This window comes from Solanum pennellii, chromosome 8, assembly GCF_001406875.1.
Source record: "Solanum pennellii chromosome 8, SPENNV200".
In the NCBI taxonomy this organism is placed as follows: Eukaryota; Viridiplantae; Streptophyta; class Magnoliopsida; order Solanales; family Solanaceae; genus Solanum; species Solanum pennellii.
Window position 1 is genome coordinate 62,084,214 of NC_028644.1, and position 23,521 is coordinate 62,107,734.

At 30.9% G+C, this 23,521-nt stretch overlaps 1 protein-coding gene and 2 long non-coding RNA genes across 6 annotated transcripts; 2 read left to right on the forward strand and 1 right to left on the reverse strand.

The window, feature by feature from the left end:
• The first annotated feature begins 322 nt into the window (after positions 1 to 322).
• Positions 323 to 7,832, forward strand: LOC107027144. 4 transcript variants are annotated; one of them, XR_003579751.1, is made up of 4 exons: positions 332 to 535; positions 634 to 1,344; positions 3,740 to 3,791; positions 4,332 to 4,929. It is a non-coding gene; the product is annotated as an uncharacterized LOC107027144 (long non-coding RNA). The 4 variants fall into 4 exon arrangements; XR_001457724.2 differs by having other exon boundaries at positions 323 to 535; positions 634 to 3,791; positions 4,332 to 7,832; XR_003579750.1 differs by lacking the exon at positions 3,740 to 3,791 and having other exon boundaries at positions 323 to 535; positions 634 to 3,701; positions 4,332 to 7,832.
• Positions 7,833 to 16,754: 8,922 nt separating this feature from the next.
• On the forward strand, positions 16,755 to 18,955 carry LOC107027801. Its single transcript, XM_027919319.1, has 7 exons — positions 16,755 to 17,421; positions 17,539 to 17,631; positions 17,723 to 17,911; positions 17,986 to 18,141; positions 18,211 to 18,264; positions 18,341 to 18,475; positions 18,590 to 18,955. Exons 1-7 carry the CDS (start codon positions 17,272 to 17,274, stop codon positions 18,953 to 18,955), a joined length of 1,143 nt encoding a protein of 380 aa, XP_027775120.1. The 5' UTR covers positions 16,755 to 17,271.
• A 190-nt stretch (positions 18,956 to 19,145) lies between these two features.
• On the reverse strand, positions 19,146 to 23,148 carry LOC107027212. Its single transcript, XR_001457728.2, has 2 exons — positions 22,697 to 23,148; positions 19,146 to 21,106 (listed from the first exon to the last, which is right to left on the reverse strand). It is a non-coding gene; the product is annotated as an uncharacterized LOC107027212 (long non-coding RNA).
• Between the last annotated feature and the right edge of the window lie 373 nt (positions 23,149 to 23,521).

Sequence of the window (23,521 nt, forward strand, 5' to 3'; positions counted from 1 at the left end):
AAGGGATGTCAAGCGCTTCGTCGGAAAAATTACATTATAGGTAGAGGTCAAATTTTAGTTTAATAAATATATATACAAGCATTGAAACGCCTTGATACAAGTAAAATATCTAGTCTAGTAATTTTAAGATTTTGCAAAAAAACTCAACTTATATTATAATTATTTTTTTTCTTTTCGAGTCAAGATTTAAAAATTATATTACACCATTAATTATTATTTAAAAAAAATCATAAATTTGAGGCATACATATTATAACATTTACTTGCCTTTTATTTTTAATTTAAAAAAAGTAAATAATGTACCAAATTAAAGCTCACCTTTGACTAAAAATACATAAAATGGAACATAGTAGAGGGCAAGAGGCACACTTTTGATTTGGACTCAATAGAAGCGCGAGAGAAGCAGAGGAAGGGCATTTGGTAAAAATTGGGAGAATCAGAGATTCACTTCACTTTTGCAAATGGCGAATCAGATTCGTCTTGAAGCAGTATCTCTTCTAGTAGTCGTACTTATTGGTGCCCATGTCCTCGCTTTGGTACTTTCTTGTTCTTTTTCAAAATTTCTATATTTCTGCAGTAATTATGAACATGGTAGAGGGTATAATGTTTGATTCATATGATGAAATTGGTGTAGGTGTACTGGATTTATCGGCTAGCAAATCAGAAGCAACCCATGAGGCTTAAAAAGCAATAGCATTTACTTCGTTTTTTCGGTCCTTTCTCCTGTTGAATTTTATGTTTAGGGACATTTGAATTGGTTGACAATATCAGTTGAATGGAGTATTCGGGTTTGTGTATTTTATGTTTTGTGCTTCTATTGTACTGGGCTGTGAACCCCTTAGTCCCTTTTTAATACAATTTTTGGTTTTGGTTAATGCTGGGTAACTTAAGTTATTCCTTAATTTCTTGAGAGTTTGGGTTCTTGAAATTCCAATATTGTAAGCTATACCTTTATCGTACTTTCTATTGTTGATTGTTATAGGTATTTCATTGAAAAGAAAGTGCTCTCTCTCTGTATATATATATATATATATATATAGGGAGCACTGCTGCAATTGAAAAGAGCCCAAAAATCTGTATCATTTGCAATAGCCATGTTACACACACAAGCAAAAAAGTAACAAGATGAAGATTTATTTGCTATAGCTTGGCGCAGGCTGGCACTCAATGCTCAAACACCCATTCATTCTGGACCAAAAACTATTATTTGTATTGAGAAACTGGTTATGCTTACAATTATTTTGTCTAACCTGCTGCCTGAAAAACCGGCCGAATGAAGCATTCCAACTTTAAAGGTGCTTTGTTTCCCCGGATACACTTCATGGCCAAAAGGAGATGCTGTCAGGTAAGTCACTTTGATGTTTATAATGTGCACTGACTGTGAATTTCCCTTTTGCATCACCCTTCCACATAAGAGAAGATGGTCTGGAAGATGAAGGGTGCTGTTATGAGTTTCCTATTCTCTCTTTTGCTTGAGAATGAACTGTGGTGGGGTTCTGTTCAGTTTCTTTTTATATTTGTTTCATTTAATTTTGACATATTTAAATTGTGCTCTATATTTAACATTGAATTTATGTTCTTGAAAGTCGAATTGGGAAATATACAATTAAGTCAGGATATGAATATGTGCTTCATAGAGTTGCTTTAGCATATCTGCATGAAAGGCCAAATTATGACCTGTTCCGTTGAACTTCTTCCTCTTCCCCTTGAGTAAAAGCAAAATACATTGTACATAAAAGGCTAAATATCTACAATAACCCCTTAAACTTGACACGTTTTGTGAAATAACCTTACAAACTTATAGAGTAACCAAGTTAGACACTTCTACATGACAAAAATGTGCCTTCTAAACACATAGTCATCAAAACCGAGCACATGAAAATCATATGCTGATGATGTATCAAATGTCAAATGAAATAACACTATGCGTCAAAATTGAAGAATTTTTTTTTTTTAATAAAAACAGGACCACCCCCACGAGACTACACCTCAACTGATTAAGTATAAGTGTCTAACTGGTCACTCTATAAGTTTTTAATGCAATCTTACAAATTGTGCCAAGTTTAAGGTGCTCTCTAGGTATTTAACATTATTCAAAAAAATTTAGTTCACAGGTTTAACCGTGGGTGATGGAGACCCGATGGTGTGAGCTGTTGGCCTTCTTGTTCCTTTATTTATTGGGGAAGAAGAAAGTGGGAAAAATGGACCGTTTGGTGTTTGGCCTTGTTCATCTGATTCTGGAAAATTCTTTTCCAAATATGGCATCATTTAGGGAAATTTTGTGTCTGTTAGATCAGATTTCTATCTTTTTGTTATGATCGTTGTGTACAGGCCAATTTTCACACAACTTTATTAATTCCACGGAATACCTGCCACCTTCCACCAGCAACAACAAGTACACAACAAGTACCAAGTAACTCTATTCACCAAGGCTAGGATAGATGGGAAGTATCACCTAGTGTATCTTTTTGTCTCCGCTATATTTTGAAGTGAGATCTCAGGGTTCTCAACCACTAGGGCAAACCCATGGATCAGATTTCTCATCATTTCTTGTTATCTTTTTCTGCAAGCTGGTCAAATGGCATTCATTGGTTTGCATGACAACACCTAAAGCGAAATCAACTTCTTCTGCTTTTCAATTTTAATTTTAATGGCAAGCAATGTGTCTATTACTGCTAAAATGTAATTGTCACTAGTAATTGCCTCTAAAAACCATATTTAGTGGCAACTAAACTATTGTCATTAATTAATTGCCGCTAAAGATCATTTTTGGTGTAGTGTTAGGAGTAAATTGGCTACTGAGCTTTTGTACTTATGTGTTCGGTCAATCTTCTAAGTCGTATATTCATTTTGGTTGATCACTGTAACTGGAAACCAACATCCTAGCCCAACTTCAGTCACAACACCTGAAGATATCCATACTTTATACACTAAGATGCTTGAGAGGCTGGACTTTGTTGAAATCATTTTTTCTCCTTTCTTGAATTTCCTAAATGTCTCTCCCATCTCTGAGTAGGACTCTGTACAAAACTGAGGCTCAAGTTTGAGCTAGCACTTCTTAGTTCCCATTATGCCAAGCAACGGGCAGATTAACAAAAAACGCATGTGGAACCTTGTTGAGTTTCAAATTTTAATGCACCTAGTAGAAGTGCCATTGCAAGGTTCGTGCTTCTTGTGTTATAAAATCAATGTAAGCCTAAAAGAGTTCTATTACTAACAAAATTCTTTTTAAATATACTAATAATTTATAATGATACATCATATGCAGCAGTGAGTTTTAATGTAATAAATTTATTCTTTGCCAAACCGAAGTGTATATTTCACTTACTTCCTTGCTACTCTTTCAAAATAACTTTTATTCTCCTAGAAAAATAATTTACCACCTAAAAGAAAGGAACAAATAACTTACAACAAACATGACAAAAAGAGAATCACTTTAAAGTACTTGAGAGTGCAATTATGTTGCATTCAAACGTCAGGTTAAGCAACATGCAATGTTAGAAAACACATGTGAAAAGAGAAAAAAAGGTTTTGGTGGAGTCGAGCATATTATCATATACCTTGGGTGCGTTGGCATTTACGCTTTCCATCTACTACACAAAACCTTCAACTACGTGGAAGAGAACTCAAAAGCATTTGCATTTATCTTTACTGTTTTGTTACTTTGAATCTGGAAAGGCTTCTTCGAGGAGCAAGAGAAAGGTATTGCTTACTTTCTGCTGGTTGTTTTAATTTTCCAGTTTTGGTTCGATTTTTGCTGTAGCGAGGACTTATGCATTTAATGATAAACTGGTGAGTGTTCCTGCTTTAGAGATATTCATTTTATTTACTGTGTCATCGCTAACTCTAGAAGTTATGGAATTTCTTATGGCTATTCTAGAATTACTTGTGCCTTTTTCCATTTTCTTAACTAATTCTTCTTATGTATGTTCTTGAATATTGGTTGTAAATTTTTAAAATTATGTCCAGTTTGCTACTCAAATGGAAAAAAAATTAATTTAATAAAGGCTATTGTAGTTATTGTCGAGCCTTTGGGTCAAGTATTCTGCATATGCATATACTTCATTACAACTATTACATGATTTGAGACTTTTAGCTTTCTCATGAACATAATGTTGGGATTTTCCATACAATATTTTGGATAGCTTGGTTATTGATGCAAAATTTGCAAAATCACACATTGATTGCTTTTACCAATTTGTAGTTTATTATAAGGGATGAGGTTATTTAGGAATATAATTTGTTTCTACATCTAAATGTATTTGTGATTTGAGGTACACTGCGTCCTCTTTATTTTGCAACTATTTCTTACTTTGTAGTCTTGTCACACAGGATAAGCTCGCCGCCCACCTGCTGGCCAGGTGAAGTGAAGTTATCTTTCGGTCAACTATCGACCCAGTTAAGTGCACAAAACACGGTAGAATCATGCAATGCACGCTGCTGGTGTGCTTCTTGCTAGCGAGGAAAGGCATAAAGGAGACAGGGTTCAGTTCAAGATCTGTGTGAGACTTAGAAAAAAAGATTATTTGTTCAGTTTGTATTTACTGCTTGAGTGGGTTGGTTACTGTCTCTATTGTGGAAGTCATTTGCAGGTCCAATGTATGAATAAAGAACTAACCTTAACAGAGAGAGAGAGAGAGAGAGAGAGAGAGAGAGAACGGGTAAGTTTTCTGCACTTAGGATTTCGTTTGCAGCTACATTATGAAAAAAGAAGTTGTATTGAAAAGAAAATGACGCTGCTCCTTTCAAATTCGTTAACTTCTAGAGAAGAAACCTATCTCCTTTTTGGTCAATTTTATGGTTCTTTAGTTTGTTCAATTTGCCTTTGAAGATCCAAGGTACAATTTTCTTGTAGATAGATATGAAATGGTTCTACAAAATTATGCTATAAAATGTCAATGCTACTATGTTGGATTTGACAATGAGCCAACCCTCTGTTCATTTTACTTTTGGTTTCTATAATTCATTATTTTTTTTGTTTACTTTGTTTGCATATTTGGAAATGTATGTATTTCAATGAGAACAATGAAAGTTTTCCTAAATATATACTTCCAAGAATATCCATAAGAGAATTTATGTATATAATTTGTAATTGTAATGTCATCTTTAATGATTCCGTGACATTTTGTTTTCAGAGATATTGGTGAATTAATCATCGTTAGTAAAAAAAGGTGGAGACTGATTTATATTTTTGTACTTTGATTTTGCATCTGTTCCTTCCACTCAGGTACTATGTGATTGCAGTGATTCATGAAATATTGATTATTTTCCTTAGTAATCACCCCTGTACGGTGTTTTACATCTAATTTTTGACGTCTTAAGCAGCCTATCATGCTGATGTATATCAATTTTCCTATTATATGGTACTTCTGCCATGTTGGTTTTATTGTTCTAGAAACATGCAAAAAATACTTTGACATTCTATTCTGTATTTCAAGTTGAATTTGCAAATTTTCTGGTTTTTGCTTCTTTTCACTTGTTTTTGTTCTACTTACTGCAACTCTATTGTAAAAGGGGAAAAATCGAGTGACATCTTCTTGTCCCATTTTCTCATCTCTTGCTAGGGAATTACCCTTGTGGTTTAGGAGAATTGAAGGTGCTTCTACTAATCTAATGCAAACTTGCTGCAAAATCCTCCCTGTGTTGTTTGAATATATTCTGGTCTTGGTATCTCCTTGTTACATGTTCCCATGCAGATCCTTTAAATCACAACTGCTCCTTCAATTTATTGTTGTTTTTAATTGTTCAATTTGTTATGTATTGGTGTGTGATGAGTTGGTTGCTTTAGTACTTGGGCTGATTGTCTCTTTCTTCTTTTTTTTTTTTATATAGTAAAGAAGATATTATATTATGTGTTTTTTTTAACTATGGAAATTTTATTAGAGAACTCACGCTCAAGTAACAAAAAATAAACAGTCGCTGGACATAGTCCCAGTTCTGAGTGAGCATCCTTACTCCTTTACTACCTATCTAGCTCTAGCAATGATAGAAACCAAGCTTGGACAAAACTCTAGACAATTTAGGCTTCTTGGAAACATATCAGTATGTATCTTGGATTATCAATCTCGCGATTGTAGACAACGTTCGTTTCTTTTCTTGAAATATGACTTGGTTCAGAATTTTCTCCATTCTTGAATTGTGACATCATTATTTCCAAATACTTAATGTCCAGTGGATATGGATTCCCCCTGCCACCCATTTTGGTTCTTGTTTCTTTTCATTCTTTGTCATTTCTCCTCCTTCTGTGTAGTTGCTGATAGAGTTACTCTAGGAGAGATTTATTAAAATGGTGATAACCTCACTTCTAAAGGAGGGGATTTTGTGTTGGGGTTCTTAGTCCTGCAGGTACTAGTAAAAGGTATCTTAGTATGTGGTATGTTGATGTACTAGGGGTATCACATAATAGGTATTAGAACAATTACTAGATGACTTTTATTTTCCAGTATGATTAATGGTATCATCATTAAAAAAAAAAATACAAAGACTATTAAGTTGAATTCTCATTGTACAATCAAATCCATGTATTCCATCTACCTAAAAACTCATGTAATTATCTTTCAGTAAATTTACAATTACAGTATTGACATTCAGAGAACAAAAACAAGAAAAGGCCAGACCCAAAAACAAAGCTCTCTTATGTGTGACTTCTATGGAAGGGTTGGATCTCGTCATGTTTACTAGCAGCATTAGCTTGTATTTCTGCAAGAGGTTTTTTCACGATTGATGGAACCGTTGTAACCAAGCTCCTTGCTCCCAAAAGACATAACTTCAACTTGGTTGCACCGCTAGAACTATATGCTTTGTGAGATGTTGAAGATGACACTAGGAGAAAATCATTTTAGGAGAAATAAAAGACACTAGTAAAAATTAATTAGAAGAATTACAATCATATGATATTTTAGAAATATAGAGAGGAACAATAAACAGCGGAAGAGAAGATTTTTGGATAAAAATTCTTTACAAATCATTGGCGAAAAAAACTACTAGAAACTCATATCTTGATATTGATTAGAAAAGATGCAGAAAGAGAACCTAGCTTTGTTGAATATTAGATTATTTTCTTTCAAAAAATTAAAGATTGTGGTTGAAGTATTACAAGCGCTTCTGTTTATTCTAAAACCAGTGGAACATGGACCATCAACTCTATAGTACTAACACGTCTTTCTTGTTTTTTTTTTCATATTCAAGGTAATATATACTTATTATTGGTAGTTAATATTAAAGCTAATGAATGATGCTTGCTGGCTTATTTTAAGAATCGGATTAAATTATTCAATATATTTCTGACTAACTCTTTTGATTTTGAAGGAAAGAAACAAGAAATATTAGCTGTTCAAAATGCATCGGTCGTGGAAGGAAAAACTAATTTAGCTAATCAATCTTCTCAATTAAGTGAAATGGATATTTGGGTGCAATCTGTTGGTGAAAAGAAAAAAGGAAGAGTCAAAGGTCTTGGCTCTTTGGGTCAAACTATAAAGGTGTCTAAGAAATCAACTATCACTTTGCCAGAAGAAATTGATGAGATGATTAAGTGCAAGATAGATACTTCAAATGTTGATTTGTATGCTCAGTTGCAGAACGAGCGACACAAAAATAAGAAAAAAATGAGGAAGGAATTGGACTTGTTGAAGAAGCATATGTATACAGCAAATCATCTATAAACGAACGATCATCTAATGAAGACAACCAAGCTTATGAGGATGAAAGTGATGATGACTCTAACAATGAGAATGAAAGTGATTCTGACCCTGATGGTTGGTAGTAGTATTGTGGTTTCAAATTTGAAATATTTTGTTTTGGACCATTTTAAGAATCATACATTATTTATGTGGATGTTATGAATTTTTTTTTTTTTTTGTTAGTTGTAATGGTTTACATTAGACTTGTTGAATGGTGTCTTTGACAAATATTGGGGATTTGAAATAGATATTTGGCTAATTATTAAATGTGTCTAGTGATTTACATGGGAAATATTACTTGATGATTTTCACGAGGATAAATGCTAAATATTTTTTGCAACATTTTTTTCTTGTGGATTTATTTGGGGTATTTCGTAGGAATTTTCCAGCAAAATAGTCTCATAAATATTGCAAGAAATTTTCTTGTTTAAATTAGGAATTTTCACCAACAATATTCCTTGTGAATTTTTTCCATCATAAGCCGTAGGCGAGTTCCTTTTCGTAAATTTTTTTAACAAATAATTCTAACAAAATTTTGATTATTAATTGCAAATAAATCTGCAAATAACTTATCTGTGGATTTATTCCGCAACCAAATTATCTAGGGATATTTTAAATCTACATGTATAGTTACCTACGAAGGTTTTTCTATCGGATTATTTTGCAAGAAAGATCCACAATTTACCTGGGGATTGGACCGCATTATCACTATGGAAATCCCCAGTTAATCAACACTTCTCTTGTGGTGAATTTTTTATTTTTTTCTACCCCTTTAATTAGCCTTATTAGATTATTTTTCCTTTTTTTTAGATTTCTTGACTTTTAGCCGAGAGGGGTGAAGAAATCCATGTAGAAATCTTATGTAGAGAAATCAAGGATTGTACTGATATATTGATATGTGATCAATTATTGATGAATTGATATTTGATTAATATTGTTGTATTGATAATTAATAATGTTAATTACATATGCCTTATATAGGAGAGAATTGTAGAGTCTTAAGTTAATTATACTTAAATCCTACTACAATACTTATTACTAATATAATGATAATAATAATTAAATCCTAATTATGCTATAATTCTAATAGTAATCTAATCCTAGTCATAATATAATTCTAATCATAATTTAATTATCGTCAAAATATAATCCTAATTAACATAGGTAATCTAATCCTAGTGTGACTCTAACTCTTCAGAAGTGTTGTAACTCTTCATTGACTTCGCTGGATATGTTCCTTCGACATGTTCCAATCCTCAACTTCCTTCTTCATCAACACTTGTTGTAGACAAGTCAGTCAACTGCGTTGAACATGTTCCTTTGACATGTTCTAATCGTCAGTTTCCTTTTTCCTCAACACTTCCCGTCAAGCTAGTGAGTAGAGAATGATTACTCCTTGCTTGCTTTGAATATCCAGCAAAAAAAAAAAACTTTGAATACCCAGCAAAAACTTGTTTTGTTAATGCTTCGATATGTTAATGTTGTTGATTCCTCTTCCCCTGCCTTTTTGGACAGATAATACCATGATATGGTTTTGTTATGACATTTTTTTTCTCTTTCCTTATATCAAAGCCTGTGAGAATATTAAATTGATCAAGAGTGGATATTATGTTATACATAATCTTTTAGCAAAATTAATTGCTTTTGTTGCTTGAATATGAACTTTTTTTTAAACATTCTCACATCTCTCTGTTGAGCAGCCCACAATTAGTTGTGTGCTTTCTTCGATCAAGGTGCTTGAGATCCAACTCCTTAGTAGCACATCTTTCTCCTTCCAATCATCAATGGTGCCACTATCTTTTGCATTCTTCTTAGCCGCTACAACTTCTCTAAGAGTCTGTCCAGTGGAACAACTACTTTTAATTGGTTCATTCTTTGTGATATGAAACAATTGGGATATGTGTGTCTTATTTATGAAGTATTTTGCTGGCTTAAGTTTAATGAAGCAAGCGACAATTATTTGGTGAAGTGAGGAGGTTGACATGGTTTTTGATAGAAGTGGTCATAGCAATATGTGGGGGAGTTTTCCATTTTTTTTATGATCAATACTCAGTGAGCGGAAGAGCATTAAGCTCTGATACCATGAAAAAATTCATGTAGAAATATCATCTAGAGAAATTAAGGATTGTATTGATATATTGATATGTGATCAATTATTAATGAATTGATATTTGATTAATATTGTTGTATTGATAATTAATAAATTTTAATTACATACTCTTTAAATAGGAGAGAATTGTAGAGTTCTAAGTTAATTATACTTTATATAGTTGTGAGCGATTAGAGCAAGAGTTCTTTGATCGTTTCTATAGTATAAGACGTGTCGTTAGTATGATGGAACTTACAAAGGCTCGTCAAGGTAAAAATGATTCAATTGTTGACTTTATAAATCGTTGGAGAAGTCTAAGCCTCAACTGCAAAGATCGCCTTAGTGAAATTTCTAGCATTGAAATATGCATCCAAGGTAAGAATTGGGGTATTCACTACATTTTGCAAGGATTAAAAAAAGATCAATAATCTTCTAGCTTAGGCTCTGATACCATGTGAAATAAGGATTGCCCAAACCTTATAAGGAGTCCACCTATCTCATTGAAAATATACTTACACTTTTCATAAAATATTTTTCTTTCTTGACCCTACAAGTTGTTGCACAATTCATTTAGATTACTTTTTTTTTTATATTCCTTCATCAATAGTATAGATAGACTTAAATGAGAGTTTTGGTAGCAGGATAGAGACGTATACAATTTAAAGTAAATCATCTCTTTAATTATATGTAAAAAAAGAAAGTAGTTAAACATCTCTTTAATTATATGTAAAGAAGAAAGTAGTCAATTGTGAATGATAAGAGTAAGTAATACTATCATTTTAACTTTTTATCGGTGTATTAGCTATCTATGTATTATTTATTCCATCTTCTACTTTGCATAAATAATGTACGAATTTCCTCATAACTTATATATGTTCAGAATTGTCAATCAAACCGCGTATTAACTTTATACGTGAATATCTTTTTTCTTATCCATATTTGGAATGTCGTATTAATTATATCAATGAATGACTTTTTTCTTATCTACCTACCAACGTCATATAAATTATATACATGAATAACTTTTTTCTTATCCACCTACCAAACGGTATACAAATTCTAATACATGGATAAAACTTGCTTTATATAGCTACCAAACAACCCCCATTGGTGAGCTACCAAATTAAATTTCATTGGTGATTTGAAGCATTCATTACCCCTTGACTTTACCAAGCTACCAATTAAGCAACTTTGTAACTTCACATATTTTAAACACGTGAATACACCTAATCACTGATGTGACAATATCTGTAAAGTTTTAGTCTCTATGAAAGTGATTTTTTTATTATTTTAATAATTTTCTTTATATGATCAATTTTTTTTTATTTTCACCGTAATATTACACTCTGGTTTTCTTTAATCTACTTATATTTTTGTTTATTCATTTTTTATATTCAACTCAAGAAAAATTAGTATAGCATGTTTTTTCCACAAATGTTGTGTACCGAATACAACAAACAAAACCAAACAAGCCCAGATTAATTCAAATTTTTGCTATTTTTTTCTATTTTAGCCTACCTCATTGATTAAGAATTAAGAGACTTAGTGAATTGAATTAGTACCAAAAAACCCCTTGTTGAGGAAAAAGGAAACTGACGATGAACATGTCAAAGGAACATGTCCAACGTAGTTGACTGACTTGTCTACAGCAAGTGTTGATGAAACAGGAAGTTGAGAATTGGAACATGTCGAAGGAACAGGTCCAACGAAATTGACTGACGAGTTACAACAGTTCTGAAGAGTTAGAGTCACACTAGGATTAGATTACCTATGTTAGTTAGGATTATATTTCGACTATAATTAAATTATGATTAGAATTATATTATGACTAGGATTAGATTACTATTAGAATTAAACACAATTAAGATTTAATTATTATTATTATTATTATATTAGTAAAAAGTATTATAGTAGGATTCTAAGTATAATTAACTTAGGACTCTACAATTCTCTCCTATATAAAGGAGTATGTAATTAACATTATTAATTATCAATACAACAATGTTAATCAAATATCAATTCATTAATAATTGATCACATATTAATATATCAATACAATCCTTGATTTCTCTATATGAGATTTTTTCATGGTATCAGAGCTTAAAGCTCTTCCGCTCACTGAGTATTGATTATAAAAAAATGAAAAACTCCCCCACATATTGCTAAGTAACTTCTATCAAAAACCATGTCAACCTCTTCACTTCACCAAATAATTGTCGCTTGCTTCATTAAACTTAAGCCAGCAAAATACCTCATAAAGAGGACACACATGTTATCCATCTTATGTGTTAGCTTGGAAAGTCTAGCATCTTGTTCGTGTGCGCAATTTGTCAGGCCTTCAATTGCTTTGGATAAGCTTGCTAGTTGTTCTTCTATGGTGGAAGACATTTTGATATTCTTGGATGCTTGAAAAGTTGAGATGAGAGGTAGAGATGATCCCACTGGGCGTGCCAATTTGTTTCCAACAAATTTTAAACATATGAAAAATAAATAAACCATACAAATAAAATATGAAGAAACGTGATTTTATTCATCAAGATTATGAGTACAAATCTGTTGATCCCTTGATTCTACTCTCCTAAGATTTATCCATAATTCGAGGACCGTTAGTGGCGTATTTCTCGAACTAATTATATACACTATTAAATAGTTCATGTGGTAAAAAGTTATTCATAAAATTTGATATCATAACAACAATCTTAACCAAAATTGAAGTATTTTTTCAGATCATTTTCTATCTCTTGTTATGAGATAAAGATACATTCCTTTCATGTTTGCCTGTTATCATATTGGGCTTTCGGCCCACTTCTTTTTGCTCATAAATCTGTTGTTGCTGATATGGAGTTATAGGCCCACACCTTTTCTAGTTGCTTTGTCTAACGAGACCCAACACATAATGCATTGGATAAAAAGTGGTTGGCGTTATTTGTACAGAGTTTTATATGGTCAAAATATTGTAGAACTTTATAAACGGCTACCAAAACAAAAAATAAATATTTTTCAATGGAATATGATAGAGGTGGTGAATTACGTTAGAGATGCTAAACGAAATCAGCACCACGAAAATACTTTCAACAATTAATAGTGATTCTTGATTTTGATCATAGTCAAGGAGTATTATATTATAGAGACCTGAAATTCGAAAATATGCTCATGGATGAAATCGAAAACCTTGGGCTTAGTGCTCTTCTCGATACGAAAAGATAAGATGGCCTCCTCCACACGACGTGTGGAATGATACACCAAAGGTCATAAACAAAAGAGGATATGATGGAGAGACGGTGGATATTTGATCATGTAGGGTGATTTTATTTGTCGTGTTAACTGGTTATCTTATATTCCATGACACATTTAATGAGAATATATATGCAAATAAGTAAAGGGGTATTTAAATGTTCTAAATATTTTGCTTACCATACATATACTTCCTCCGTTTCATAACAAATGATCTAGTTTGACTTGACACGGAGTTTAAGAAAATAAAGAAGACTAGTTTTTGATCATGTGATCCTAAATTACAGTTATGTCAAATATACAAAATTGTTCTTTAATCTTGAAGCCTTAAACATGCCACGTAAAAACCAAAAAAATAAAAAGATCATTCTTTTTGAAACAAACTAAAAAGAAAAGAAGATCATTTTTTTTAAAACGGAAGGAATACCATTTAACACGGTACATATACAAAGGAATATGCATTTCTTTGTTTATACAAACGTACATACTTTAACTATAAATTACTTATGTAAACATCGATCAATCAGTTAGATACATATGCAAATGTTATACACAAATAACTATTCATTTATATGCGAACCATTTTCGTATCATATTGAGCCGATTAGAAACTGACCTAAAAACCGATTAATTAACAAACATGTCAAATACAAATATATACTTTATTTTGTATTAAGTTGTGTATTACTAATACCAAGGAATTCTAGATATTAGTAATACACAACATATTAACACTTGCATTAGATTAAATAATTACAAAAATATCCTTAACGCCATAAAATTTTGTTTTTATTTTGATTTGCTTTTCGGTATCTTTTAATTTTTTGATGTCTTAATAGACTTTATGACCTCTTAAATAAATTTTAATGCCCTATAATTTAATAAAAAAATTTACTATTTTGATGATAAATTTGATTAAAAAAAGATTATTAAAAAAAGATTATTTGTCTAACTTTTCACAAAAATATAGATGCAATAGTACAACTACTTAATATTATTTTTGAAAAGAAAAAAAGAAGAAGAGTTAATGATGTTTTAACAAAGAAAATTTTCAATGTTTAGCAAAGAAATTTGTTGCACAGGAAGTGTACAAATAAATAAAGTGTGAAGGATATATTTATAAACATATATTTTAAAAAAGAAATTATGCAGAATTTGTCATTTCTAATACATCGAACCAACAATGTATAAGAAATAATACTTGCATAACTAATGCAACCATTACTAATTTGAGCACTACTAATACAAGCATTACTGATGCACCCTATTTTGCTTATACACTCTACCCAACGACTCATAAGTTGTGTATTACTAATACCAAGAAATTCTATGTATTAGTAATACATAGCATTGTAACACTTGCGTTAGATTAAATAATTACAAAACTATCCCCAAAGCCTTTTCATTTTCTTTGTTGTCGTTATTTTTATTTGCTTTTCATTGTCTTTTAATTTGTTGGTGTCTTAAATATAGGCTTTATGGCCTCTTAAGTATTTTTTTTAAAAAGATCTAATTTTAATATAATTTAATTAAAAGTTTTACTATTATGACGATAAGTTTGATTTAAAAAAATTATTTGCCAAATTTCACAAAAATATTTTGACGCAGTAGGTCAACTATTCTAATACTATTTTGATTAAAAAAAAAGAATTAATGATGTTTTAGCAAAAAAATCTTTTTTGATGTTTTAGGAAATAACATTGTTCCAAACAGAAAAAACTAATTTTTTTTTTTGGTAAACTACATCTCTTATTAAAATAATATGGCTATATTATACTTTATAGTTATATTTAATTAATAAATAGTAAATACAATTTAACAAATAGCAATACAATAGTAGCCATGAAATTGTATTTTTCTTTTAGGCGTGAAATGAAGAAGAACGAAGGAACATATTTGTACTTTTAATCTTACCAAAATCCTATCCTAGAAGGTATAGGTCATTATATTTTTTTAAAGTGCCAAATTAGTGGGTTTAAGGACCCAAAAATATCATGTCAGTTACATTAATTAATTGACCTTAGTGGGAATTTATTTTGAATGTATTTTTGTATTTAAAAAAAACGAAATATGAAATTCAATTATTTTTAAGTCAAACTGTAGCTATTTTTAAAAATATGATATTTATAGCTATTTCAATCAAATAATTCTAAAACTATAGTCATTTATGTAATTTATACAATAAATAAAATGTGAAGGATATTTTTGTAAACATATATTTTTAATAAGAAATTATGCAAGATTTATTATTTCTAATACTTTCAAACCAAACAGTGTATAAGAAATAATGCATCCTATTATTTAATACTTCAAACCAAACAGTGTATAAGAAATAAGCATTACAGAAATTATGCAAGATTTATTATTTCTAATACTTTCAAATCAAACAGTGTATAAGAAATAATGCATCCTATTATTTCTAATACTTTCAAACCAAACAGTGTATAAAAAATAAGCATTACTAATACATCTTTTTTTATATTATTCATATACACTCTACGACTCCTTAAAATTTTACTTTATCAGATGCATTATATGTTGGGCCTCGTTAAAGCAACTAGAAAAGGAGTGGCAGCAACAACTGATTTATGAACAAAGAAAGTGGCCGAAAGCCCAAACTGATTTACAGGCAAACATGAAAGGCTTAGACACCATTTGCACGGCTTGTGTGTGTATAAAATCGAATCAAAAATCAAATTAAATCGTAAATTGAGTTAAATTAAAAAAAAATTAGACTAGTAGTCGATTTAACTTGATTTGCTGTTGGAAAAAAAAATTCGACTATATTTGAATTGATTTAATTTCAACTAAAAAACAACCCGAGACCAAATCAATCCGACATTATATATATAATTTTAAAATTTTATTTTATACGTAAAAATACTTATTTAGATATAACTTTTAAATATCCCTTATACTTTTTCATAGCTTTTAACTTTTATTCCCTCCTACTGGAATTGTTTGTCATGTTGCGCTTATCGAAAGTCAATTTGACTAATTTTCAAAGGTAAATTAGATTACATTAATTCGATATTTTAAACAAAAAAAAAATTACATGTTCTAAAACTACATGAAAAGTACTATAAATTACAATTTTTTGCGTATTAATATGATGAAAAAATACATTTTAAAATGTTAGTCAAAATTTTATAGTTTGACTCTAAAAATAGAAACCATGAGAAATAATTACGGACGGAGGGAGTAATATATTTATTTCATATTTGAAAGTTATAATTCTTAATGATCTAACAAAGATTTTAGTCCATACATGTTGGTAATTATAATAAAGTTTAAACCAATATCAAATTATACTACTGCAAAAAAAATTAAAAAATTTGACACTAAGAATGACAATAATATTGAATATTTTGTTTTTTAGTTTCACATAGATTTAGATATTAAAATACATGATTTTACTTTCCTTTAATATTTAGTCATGTAACTAATACTTACTAGATAAACTTATCTTTAGCATGATTTACTACTTTAAATTATGATCAATTTCATTATGACTTATTAATTTACAATATTTTTTTACGCGATTTTATTATTATTTTTTTGTCGGATATTTTTGTGTCATTAATCATATCATATTTTTTGTTATTGTAAATTAATAAGTCATAATGAAATTGATCATAATTTAAAGTACTAAATCATCCTAAAAATAAGTTTAGCTAGTAAATATTAGTTACATGACTAAATATTAAAGGAAAGTAAAATCATGTATTTTGAATAAAAATAAATATACGCATTAATAAAAAGTGCTAAGATCTTTGTCGACTTTTATCTATGAATACAAACATTGCTATATGATTTTAGCACATGTACAATGTATTTTCAGCGACAATTAAGCTACTATGTTAATTAGTTATTGATAAAAATCATAATTCATTTTATTGTACGATATAAGCTCTCATTTATTAATACCGAACTTCTCTTTCCACTAGCTAATTTTTGTAGGAAAGAGATGAGTTTCCATATATAAGAACAATGAGGAAATCCCATATGAGAACTAATATAATTTATTAAGGAAAATCAATGAGAAGAATAAAATGAAACTACGGTTACCAAATCAATCAAAAATTGCGGTTACAAAATCAATCAAAATTATGGTTACAAAATCAATGAAAAGAATCAATCAATTTAATTATTAATTAAGGAAAATCAAATTACCGTTATAAAATGCCTTTGTGATTCTTATATAAAGGTTCTTCTCCTCTTCTTTCTTTAGAGTATAATTGTAAGTTAAATAATTAATTTATTTGATAGGATGAAGATCACTCGGATGCATCTAAAATTTCTTATTGCAATTACATTTTTTATTAGTTATGATAAAGTTGAGGGCTTAACCAAGCAAGAAGATGAAGCATTGGAGAGGAGATTACAGCTTTTAAATAAGCCAGCAGTTAAAACTATTAAGGTTAGTACCTAATATTTTTTTTCTTCTTTCAATTATATATAAAAATTAATTCTTATTTTTGATATATACTTGTAATAAATTAATTAATAACATACACTACATACAATCATTTTGTAGACCGAATATGGAGATATTTATGATTGCGTAGATTTCTATCAACAGCCGGCATTTGATCATCCATTGCTAAAAAACCATACTTATGATCCTCAGGTATGTGTACTATACATCTATTTAAACAAACTTCATTATTATTTTTTGAATTATGAAAGTTAAAATGTCTGCTTGAAATTTTGTTATGCAGATGAAACCAACTTTTTCTCTAACAAAAGAAGACGAAGAACCCTCGACATTGAGAAACACCCCCAATATGTTAAAAGATGGAGGTTGTCCAAAGGGAACAGTTCCTATAAGAAGAACTACGAAAGAAGATCTCATTAGAGAACAAAATGCGGGTCGATTGAATGCTAGTTATGCTAAAGGCATCTATCACGTAATTTACCTCACTAATTGCTTTGATTATCCTAGTGATTCACATCTATAAATGCATGTGTTATCTTATTTCAGTTTGCTCTAGAAGAAACATCAGATAACCAAAATAATAAGTTTACGGGAGCTGGTGCGTGGATGAGCATTTACGCTCCAAAGGTTCAAAATAACCAATGGAGTGCATCTGTTGTGAAGTTACAAAATGGTCGTGACCAAATACAAGCTGGTTGGCGTGTAAGTTCATTTAATCGAAATCAATCATTCTCAATTTCCAGTAGCAAGAATTGACATTCATTGATGTAGGTGGATCCAATTCTTTATGGTGATGCTCGTGCACGATTTTTCGTATTATTCAAAGTAAGGTTCAGTAAGTATAATATTATATTATGTTACTCATATATAGTTCTGGTTAACTAATCAATCAATCAAACAGTCTGGCACAACTCAATGCTTCAACACACGTTGCAAAGGATTCATAATAGTGAATACACAAATACCCCTGGACCATGTATTCCCACATGTTTCCAAAGATGGAGATATATTCGAGGAGAGGTTTTATATTCAAAAGGTACGTACGTACATACAAACATAATTAATCAATGTATGAATGAACATTTTGATAATTTTGGATATTTTCAATCAATGTATGAATGAACATTTTGATAATTTTGGATATTTTCAGGACTTGATAAATGGAAATTGGTGGCTACGTTATGGTCCTGATTCTACACAGATTGGTTATTGGCCAGCAGAAGTGTTTGGGGGATTAAAGAATTTTGCATCGAAGGCGGCATGGGGTGGAGAGGCATTTAGTTTAGGACCTACTTTCCCTCCCATGGGTACAGGACAATTCCCTCAACGGGACACCTCCGTCGATGCATATTGTAGAAAAATTGCCATCATCAATTCTGCTGGGAAAACTGCAGAGGCTGGTCCTTTGTCTAAGTTTGAAGATGCCAGTGCGCTCTACCAAGTGAGTGATAAACAAACTGGCGATAATGATTTTGGTCATTTGGTCTTTTTGGGAGGACCAGGTTCTAACAAATGACTTCTTTTCTAGTTGTAGTTGAGACTTGAGCAAAGTAAATAAATTAATGTAGATCTCTTCTCTCAATTATAAATAAACAAACAATTTCAACCACTTGAGTTATTCATTGTTGACTTTATACAACGAAACCTTTTCCATTTTATTTAATTGGATCTAGCAAGTTGGATTGACCAGGACATGAACTCAAATATGCAAAGGAAGTAAAAGTTCCAACCATATGAAGACTTAACATGAAACATATAAAACATCCAATATCTTTATGAGAATAAATAAAAATGCTAATGAATTATTAACATATAAATGAAGGCCTTAAACATATACAATGAACACAAACTCATGATCAGATGAAAAAGAACAAGTACCTTTAGTTTAATTCTTCCTGGAGAAGCAGCAGTTGCAGCAACACAACATCCACTAATATTGAAAGAGCAGCAGCACCAAACCTCATCATTTTAATAAATATCACAACACTTCTTTGACTGCCGGATAAAAAGCGAGCACGTAGGAAAAAAGGATGATGAATAACAAAAACAACACAAAATCTTATATCCATACAGAAATATTTATACTTTACACCAAAGGATACTTCAACTTCAAATAAATTTAATGGAAATAAATATTTTTTTAAAAAGAAATAGAAATATAAGTAAGTCTAAGAGAAAGCAATTTCTTTGAACAAAAACTTACATTCATATTTAAAGCAAAGAAAGACGACCCACCTTGAATCTCAACGTTCACCTTTTGAAGAGTTAGTTTAAGGACATATTTCCATATATTGACCCGTATGCTTCCAAACTTCTATTATATATTTGAACATAATAAATAATATTCTACGATGAATAACACAAACTAAATTGCTATACTGATTTATAAAAAGCAGTGTTCAAGACTCCATAAACTACAACCTCAAGCAGAAAGGCATCCAACAACCCATCAACAATGATTGAGATCTGTGACGTAGCAGATTCAATTAAATTTATCAGTATCTTACCTCCAAAAAAACAGTTCAACCAAGAGTCACGACTTCTTTATCACAATAAGATATCTGCCTTAAAAGAAGTTCAAAGGAAGAGTCTTAGCAATCTAATTAGCAAAGGAATGTACCTATTCAGAGAAAGAAGTCTTTTTCACATTAAAATTCGAAGACGTGACTAAAAGCTACAATAAAAATCTATATATAACTTCTTTTGAAACGCCCTTAAAAAAAATAAAGATTCAGCTAGAAAACTTATAGGTCTGTTTAATGGTTTTTTATTTTTCAATCAATCTGATTTCCAAAAGCCTATCTAGTGCACCAACGCTTCAGCAGAAATATCCGGATAATGACTAAAATTTGAAGAGAACTTGAAAAACAAAAAAGAAGATGAAAGGGAAAAGAAACAGAAAATTTAGTTAAAGTTAAAGAGGAGCATAACTGGAATTGTAAATTTATTGAAAGGATGAAGAACAATTAGTATTTTTCTGCAAGCCCCGGAGAAAACTAAAAGAAACAGTTAAGTCTTTGTCAAGGAGTGAGGAAATGTGCTAGTGTTGGGACAAATCCATATATATCCCATGCATGTCTTCTCAAAATTATCAAGAACAACTTCTTAGAAGGTTATAGTCAATTAGCTGTGATATTCCTAGAAATACAGTAGCAAGAATATTATGTTTTCTTCTTAGCAATGAAAAATAAGACTGCACATAGTCTTTCTTCCTTGTAAACATCTGAAATTTCTCTTTCTGACCAAAGACATAATACACAAAAGAAGAGAGAGTTGTTTACTATCAGCAGGTGCTATACTGAATCTTAAATTATTATAATAACAAGCGAAATATCTAAAACACAAAATATAACCCTGGAAAAAGTCAAATATAAACTTCCAACGTTCAAACAGAATTACTTATACTATGTGGAAATAGAAAATGTCAAAGCTTTATTTATATTTGAAAATAAATAAATGAAATTGTAACCAAGCATAAATACCTAGTGAGCTTCGAGCAATAAGCAAAATAAGATGCATTCAAAAAAAAAAGAAACAACATTTTTTACTTGCTAAGATCAAGGCGGGCCCAAGTAATGCCCGAACAGTAAGTGCTTCCCTCTAGGATAAAGTATAAAGGATGGCAAACGCATGTCAGGCCACCGAACTATGCCAATACTGATGAATCCTATACAAGAATTTGAAGTCAATTTATGAGCATTGCATATTCATAAATGGTAATATTGTCAACATAACTGGACCTTTGAGAAAAGAGTATTGACTCCAAACAAAGAGAATATATAGCTCTCATAGACTGTACAAAATTTATTTTAGAGGGAAAACGGCTACGAAGCAGAAAGCAAATTGGTTGAAAGGAAGAAATAGAGAAACTTAATAGCAAGAGGCAGACACAAAGAGAATTGTCGCAAAAACAACCAAAATCATGTCTAGAAAAACATAATGAAGCGGACTTGTCGCTTTTACAAAAGATCACTAATTAAAACTGTACATTGCAGGATGAAAGTTTTAAGTGTGGTACCATTCAGAACACATGAAAATACCACTATTACATCATGGTAGATGTTTATTAATATACAAAAATCAACATTTCACTCTGAAACATAGGCATATTGACACCACGGTAGTCAAGAAAACTCCATTCTACTTCCATTGTGAAATTGACAATTTCACTTTTGATGTAGTCAATAAAAGCTACGATTTGTCTGGGTTTATTTTCTATTTCGGGATGCTCAAAAGTGGAAGCTTAAATAGGGTCAGAGTGCCAGAAACTACAACTTTGAATATCATTTTATATCTGCGGTGCTGCAGCACTTCAATTAGTATCATACTAGAATTAGTGCCACACCATATCATCCAAGAATAAGTTACCGTAACTCAACTCCATTGTACCTATGTATCTTCAAGGATGTATGAGAAAATCACGATTTGCATGCATACAGGATGATGGGAAATCCACAAGATACAACTCAAAAGAATAGACAAATTAATTGATACCAAAAGAGTAAAACATTAGAGCATTCACACTTGAAACTATACCATGAGAATAATACTTTCAGTAAAAATACGATATAATAAGAAATATTTAAAGAAAACTACCAGCATACGTAACAGGGAAGTGAAGCATATATCCAAATACACAAAGTGAAGGTTGGTTAGTTAAGAGCATGTGATCATGACTTGGATATCAAATCTTTTGACATACTACTAAAAATAACAGAGAAAGATAGTAAACAATGTTGAGAATCGTTGCCCAAGTCTGATTTATTTATTATTGTTATTTTTTTAAAAAAGAAAGAAAATCCCTAAAACAAGATTTTACATCTATAATATAAGAACAAACTAGTATTTAATAGTCATATTATTAAGCCAAAACAGTCTTGTCTCCCACTAGTTTATTAGTAATATCAAATACAAATTAAGCTAAGGTATGGTATCATAGTCCAAACAAATGAGCCACTGTTACTTCATCCAACTTCATAAACATTAATGCAATCATAAAACACGATCTCATCTCAAAGTGGTACGCTTAACGATTTCGAAATGAACGAGATATTTGAATCAAAACCACAACATAATTCATTAATACCATCACTAAAGAGACCAAAGCACATTCTACAAGACCGGCTCAATTAGAATACGCAATGAAAAATACTCAACGGACTCAAGCAGTAAACGAACAAAGCAAAGAACGACTTGAAGACATTACTGGAAAGAACATTCATATTTGACACGAAGTAGAATTAGAAGAGAATCTCACCTTTTCGAGGGCAGCGAGCTGAGACAACTAACGAGCAGGATGAGACTTCTTCCAACCACACAAGAGAGGGATTTCAACAGAAAACTTGGATAACCTAAGTGAACAAATCAAAAAAAAAAAGATCTCCGAATACTATCGCCTTAACGTAAAGTAACAACTCTTTCTTTCGTTCTTTCTCACTGTATCCCTTCAATTTTTCCAACTTTGTTTCAAACTTTTCCAAACTTCATATCAAAACCTCTCCCCTTAGAATGGAGAGATTGAGGACTTTAATTAGAAGAAGAAGATATGAGTTTATTTGGAGGGAAACAGATTGAATTTCAAATTTCAAATTTGAATTCCCTGAAAGGAACATGTTCTTTGAAAGGACGATACGAGAGAGGGCTCGGGTCACGATTCTGGGTCGATTTGAGGTTCTGGGTTTCGTCCCGTTGAAGAATAAGAAACGTACAGGGGTGGTTGTTTTTTGATTGAGCTGATGGGTTCTTTGGTTTCTTTTTGGAATAGAAATTTGGGTCGGGTCGGGTCGGGTCAAAAAAATAAAAATATGTAGGCTGCTGGAGTTTATTGGCTGGAAATAAAGGAAAATGGGTTGGGTTTTTGGGCTACGAGAAATAAAGGCCCAAAACATTGGTCTCTAAATGGATTTAATGGAAAAGGGGTATCTCTTGAAATTTAAGAAATAGTCAAACTAAATTTAATTTAGGAAATTTGACTTAAATTTAAATAAGATGAAGTAATATCAATTAATTAACAAGATTTTTAATTTTAACAAAATAAATAAATTAATTTAATCGTAAACTTGTGATTCAAAAATATAACCAT